This window comes from Montipora capricornis, chromosome 4 (assembly GCF_036669925.1).
Source record: "Montipora capricornis isolate CH-2021 chromosome 4, ASM3666992v2, whole genome shotgun sequence".
Classification (NCBI taxonomy): domain Eukaryota; kingdom Metazoa; phylum Cnidaria; class Anthozoa; order Scleractinia; family Acroporidae; genus Montipora; species Montipora capricornis.
In genome coordinates this window covers 7,235,220-7,240,849 of record NC_090886.1, presented here as the reverse complement: position 1 = coordinate 7,240,849, position 5,630 = coordinate 7,235,220, and the positions used below count along the sequence as shown (strand labels likewise).

At 38.1% G+C, this 5,630-nt stretch overlaps 1 protein-coding gene across 1 annotated transcript; it reads right to left on the bottom strand.

Moving 5' to 3' along the window:
• Positions 1–5,223, bottom strand: LOC138045422 (ribonucleoside-diphosphate reductase subunit M2 B-like). Its single transcript, XM_068891928.1, has 10 exons — positions 4,999–5,223; positions 4,369–4,513; positions 4,090–4,154; positions 3,020–3,166; positions 2,797–2,858; positions 1,986–2,070; positions 1,535–1,626; positions 1,390–1,441; positions 963–1,181; positions 1–410 (listed from the first exon to the last, which is right to left on the bottom strand). The coding sequence occupies exons 1-10, from the start codon at positions 5,113–5,115 to the stop codon at positions 246–248; spliced, it is 1,149 nt and encodes a 382-aa protein (XP_068748029.1). The 5' UTR covers positions 5,116–5,223; the 3' UTR covers positions 1–245.
• Between the last annotated feature and the right edge of the window lie 407 nt (positions 5,224–5,630).

Sequence of the window (5,630 nt, the reverse complement as noted above, 5' to 3'; positions counted from 1 at the left end):
TAAGAGAAGTGAAGTTTCTTTTAATTGTTTAAAAAAATTTAAAACCAAAGAATGCATGATAACTGTACAAGCGAAACTATATACAACATGTACACACAGCAAAAGTTGTAAAAAAATTCTAGTAATGTTTCCATGTGATTAAAAATTCACTATCCGAGTCTCTGTAAGCATAATAATTACAAACTTTGAACTATTTTTGTTCAATCTATTATACCTTTTTTTTAAAAAAACTTTCTTGTTGAGAGCTAGAAGTCTGCATCGGTTTTAAATGTGTGCTCAGAGGTCATCTTTTTGATCATGGACATCACACCTGCTTTCTGATATTCTGCCACCCTTTTCTCAAAAAAGTTTGTCTTTCCTTCCAATGAGATGTTTTCCATGAAGTCAAATGGATTCGGAACATTGTAGACCTTCAAACAGAAAGAGAGTAAAGGTGACTATTTTAATCAATGACTGTTAGGAGTCATTTAACCCTCTGACGTCCAAACCGGCTAGGGTTAGTGTTTTAGTCTGTCTAATGCCAGACGATTTTACTCGTCATTGGGGAGCCCCTGAGAGTCAATGGGTTAAGAGCACTTGAAATTTAAATCTTAGAGCTCCTGGGTCATGTATTCTTACAATAAGTTAATGTGGCTTGAGCCTGTACATATACCTGGTCAGCAGTCAACTTGAAAGCAGCAACAATAAAAGCTGCCCTCAATGAGCTCTAAACTTGAGCCCATGATATGGTCACCAGATACCTTTATTTGACATTTTTGAAAGAATGCTATTGGAATACGGTATCTACCCTACCAAGCACAAAATCCAATTAATTAAAATAATTGATGATAATCTTAAGACTACTTTATGTTGTCTATATGGGTTTTAATCTGAGGTTTGAAAGACTTTCATCAGCAAATGGTACATGTACCTAATATATAAGATTGAGCCACTGCAAACAAACAAGTCTGACTTGATGTTACCTTAGAGCAGCCAAGAGCAACCAGAAGTCTATCAGCCACAAATTCAATGTATTGCGTCATCAGATCATGATTCATGCCAATAAGTCTGACTGGAAGAGCTTCTGTGAGAAACTCCTGTTCAATAACAACAGCATCTTTGATGATTTCTTTGATTTTCTCTTCTGATGGTTTGTTGACAAGGTAGGAAAACATCAAACAAGCAAAGTCACAGTGTAAACCCTACAAAGACGAAGACAACATAAGTAAACTATAACTTAACCTTGTTAAAAAGGTAACAGGGCAATTATTCCAACGCTGCTCACAATTTAACATAAAATCAAAGTTATTTTTATTGTGGCAGAGATATTACGGTAATAATGACTATGTTGTTTTAAGTGCTATCTCTATTTCAGTGTAATCTTTTAATTATTTGAGTGTTATCTCATACCTCATCTCTGCTTATAAGTTCATTTGAGAAGGTAAGACCTGGCATCTTTCCCCTTTGGTAAAGAATAAAGAAAGTCAGCTCGTTGAATGATTGTGAAAAGAATAGAGGTAGAAATTAAAGAATTTTATTATCGTGGGATCCTCACCTCTTTTTTAACCAGAAAATAGCAGCAAAAGAACCAGAGAAGAAAATTCCCTCAATAGAAGCAAAAGCAACAATCCTTTCACCATAAGAAGCCTTTAAAAATTAAAAGCACTCCAAATTAGAAAAGTGGAATTTTGACTCGTGTACATTATGGCTGAATAGCCTAAAGTAAATAGGCCATTTTAAGGCTGGTTTTCACGAACATGAACAACTTTACGACTCTGACTAAGACTCCAACTTCGTCGCTAGTGAAAACCAGCGGAGTTTTGTGATGAAAATAAGTTCATTCATATGTGAAGTACATCAAATTAGCATCACGAAAACTCTGGACTTAAAGACTTGATTTGAAAAGGATGGCAAAACGTTGAACTAAAGAAATTAGCCCATTTACAAACAGATTTAAATTTGATTTGAACTGTCAACATGTTAACAAGGAACTGAAAAAATCTTACTCTTTCTGGGTTGATCCAGTTAAGGGCCCATTGAGCCTTCTTTTTGACACAAGGCATTGTTTCAATAGCATTAAACAGCCGATCTCTGCAAAATAAGGTTTTAAGCTGTCAGTACTTGAGAAGTGAACATGGATTCCATTGATTTTAAGTTACATTATTAGTTTATGTAAATCAGCTTACAGGCCTCAGTGCTGGAAATAACAGTCGGTCATCGGACATTGTCCGACCAAATTTTGAAAATGTCTGGTCAATTTCACATTATGATCAGACACGATGACTGATCATCTCATTATCACATCTTGAGTTCTCTTCTTCAAGGTGTTGTCAGTCAATAAATTATGTCCGGTCCAATTTGGCAAATGTCGGACCAAAAGGAAGATTTGAAAGGACATATGTCCTGTGAATAAAGAAAAATTATTTCCAGCACTGGGCCTAGTGGCCCATCAGGCCGGAGCTTATCCCTGGTTTCTGTAGGATGAAGCCGACTATTTCTACTCCCCCTGGATGGGATGCTAGTCCATTGCAGGGTTACCCCCAGCATTTCGCTGGTACCCATTTATACACCTAGGTGGAGAGAGGCACCGAGGGAGTAAAGTGTCTTGCCCAAGAACACAACACAGTGTCCCTGGCCAGGTCCCGAACCCGGACTATTCGCTCCGAAGTCGAGCACACTAACCATGAGGCCACTGCGCCTTCCACATCGAGCACACTAACCATGAGGCCACTGCGCCTTCCACATCAGTTTATGTGACAACCACGAAATTAGACTGCAAGGTGCACTTTGAATAAGAAAGAATATTGTCAAACATACTTTTCCATGGAATCTTCAATGTAGGTTTCAATCAACAGACTGTACATCTCAGAATGGATGTTCTAAAAAGAACAACAAAACAAAGTTTATCTCTTGCCACAATCTCCTCCTCCTCAGTTTAGAAGATCATGAATCAGGTGTGTATGTGTTAAAAGATAACATTGCTTAAATTCATTTCTCTTTCCATTTGCCCATGAAATAGAAAGCAAAGCAAACTGCTTACCTCAATTGCAATTTGAAAACCATAGAAACATCTTGCCTCTGGAATCTGGACTTCCTGACTGAAACATTCCACCAAGTTCTCATTGACAATGCCATCACTAGCGGCAAAGAATGCCAAGACATGGGAGATGAAATACCGTTCATTGTCCTAGGAAATGATGTAATAAGGTAAATATGGAGCACAAAATGTAAAGAGGAACCCTCAGTAGTCCAGCCAGAATCAATTTGCATATAACAATGTCTGAAGAGTCAGCAGAATATACGGTAGTTCCTTGCCATTTGGCAGTCTACAAAAGGCCTCTTGATATTAACCCTTATGATGGCTTTTACACTTCTTTGAAGTTGCTGTAGCAGGGGAGGATCTAGGGGGTGCACACCCCTGAGAAGACCAGTAGCTTTCTACTAAAACTGGTATTGTGCAAAAAAAAAAAAATTATATCACCAGTCAGCTACACTATTCCTTTGGGGTGCACCCCTCTTAAAACATAGTCCATTTGCCACTCTAGAGTTATTGCTGTCTTCCACCTTTTAATCCAAGTCCATGGGAATTCTTCAACTCCAAATTAACCTGAACCTGCAAACACCCATAAGGTCACCCACTAACACTCTGATACATGTAGGTCTACCAACACTTCACCAGGCTGCACTTTTTAAGAACGAAGGGGTAGTTTCTAAAGAAACTGTGGTGCTGCGTCGGTGGGGAAGTAGTATACAAAAATTTGGTTTATCAACGGAGTTGATAATGTAAATTGACCACCATGCAGAGATTCTAAAAGCTGACGTTTCGAGCCCTTCGTCAGAGCGGATCCGAGCGAATCCGATTCGCTCTGACGAAGGGCTAACGCTCGAAACGTCAGCTTTTAGAATCTCTGTACGGTGGTCAATTTACATTATCAACTCTGTTGATAAACCAAATTTTTGCACTTTTTAAGGTTCCTGTTCAGTAGACCTCAATGACTATAATCTATATTGTGACCCTAAATGAGGTAACATGTACTTTGTTAAAGAGCTTTCAAGTGAATTTTTACTTCAACCAAACACAAGCAAAGTTGATTAACTTCCAAATCTCACCGAAAGAGACATCCAGTCATCCTTGTCTTTGGAAAGATCCACTTCCTCTGCTGTCCAGAAGGATGCTGCAATGAAATTAATCAAATTCATAACAATGAAATTCTAGGGTTAGTTTGGAAGATGTAGTATTACATATTATTATGATTATGATGATTATTATTATTACATTATTAACACGTGTCTAGGCACATCTGAGGGCATGAACATTAAATTAAATTATTGACAATGAGACAATTCTGGAAACGATAACATTTGCTAGTGGCAATTTTTATAGCCTACCTTCAGCCTTCTTGTACATTTGCCAGATGTCTTTATATTGTATTGGTAGAAGGACGAATCGGCGTGGATTTTCACGGAGAAGTGGTTCGCTTTCAGTGTCGAACTTTGATTTCGATTTATAAACTGGTTTTTCAGGACCGTGATACTGAAGAAGAAAAAAAAAAGAGGGAACATAATTTTAACCGATTAAGAAATGGATTCAAGTACTGCAACACAGTCACCCTCAACAAGGAGATTCAAGCGAGTTTTATTGCGCCAAATACCGTTGGAATTTATTCATCTCAAGGACTCCTTTGTTTTAGGATGAATTAAAAAATTTACAAAATCTCAAAAATACATAACCTCACCCCAAACTCAAGGCAAAAAAGCTTTTAGTGCGACTACAGAATCAAAATTCTGCAGCAAAACTGCCTCTCGTCAAAGTCCATATTTTCACTGTAGCCATGATACACACGGGACATGCATTTGAGTCGACAGGAATACCGCGCACCGAACTGAAAATATTTTAGGAGAAATTGCCGACAAAACTTAATGCTATTTTGAAACTTTCCTTAGCTCAGCAGAAACAAGTGAATACATAGTTGCCATAAAATTTTTTCTTAATCCGTTGGACTCAAACTCTAACGTTACCTCGATATTCTTTGCGTTGCATTTCTCGTCTTCCATTTCCACATCTTTGTTCTTGAGGTTCTTCGTAAGCTTGCTGGAGTTGTCGCTTTGGACAATGTAGCTAAGTTCTCCGAGCATGTTGAAATATCAAAAATTTAAAACTAACTAAGACTATACAGAAAGCGAGAAAGATGCAATGTACAAGAGAGCAGAGGAAGGAATGATCGATAGTAGGACGCGACGCTCAACTTGAATTCGCGCGGTAAACACTAACTAACCAATTAGCGAACTTGGTATACGAAGTTGCCCATTTGTGATTGGTTTAATTTATTCCCGGGAATTTTGGTGCTTTGCCCGGTACCATATTTGGAAAACAATAAACTTACCGCAGATGCGCTCTTTGCATATTTACTGTCAAAATCCGCCACGCTAGATGCCAAAAGAATGCGACAGGCTCCAAAACAAAGCGATTTTCAACCAGCCAAGCGTGACTTTTCTTTGTTTTGGATGTCCCATAGGCAGCCCAAGTTCGCGTCACTAGAGAGCGTGTAATAATTGATTACTAGTGGAAGATGACCTTTGAGTAAAAGCGGTACCGAAGATTATGAAGCCTAAAAAACGCTCAATTTAACGTTCATTCAATAAAATGAATA

What these genes read in the sequence shown, in the direction of transcription:
- LOC138045422 (XM_068891928.1), bottom strand. Translation starts at nt 5,115, where the DNA reads ATGCTCGGAGAACTTAGCTACATTGTCCAAAGCGACAACTCCAGCAAG. An exon ending in AATGTACAAGAAGGCTGAAG is followed by an intron (nt 4,155 to 4,368) that starts GTAGGCTATAAA and finishes ATTTCATTGCAG; the next exon opens with CATCCTTCTGGACAGCAGAG. An exon ending in ATTGAAGATTCCATGGAAAA is followed by an intron (nt 2,071 to 2,796) that starts GTATGTTTGACA and finishes CTTATTTTGCAG; the next exon opens with AGATCGGCTGTTTAATGCTA.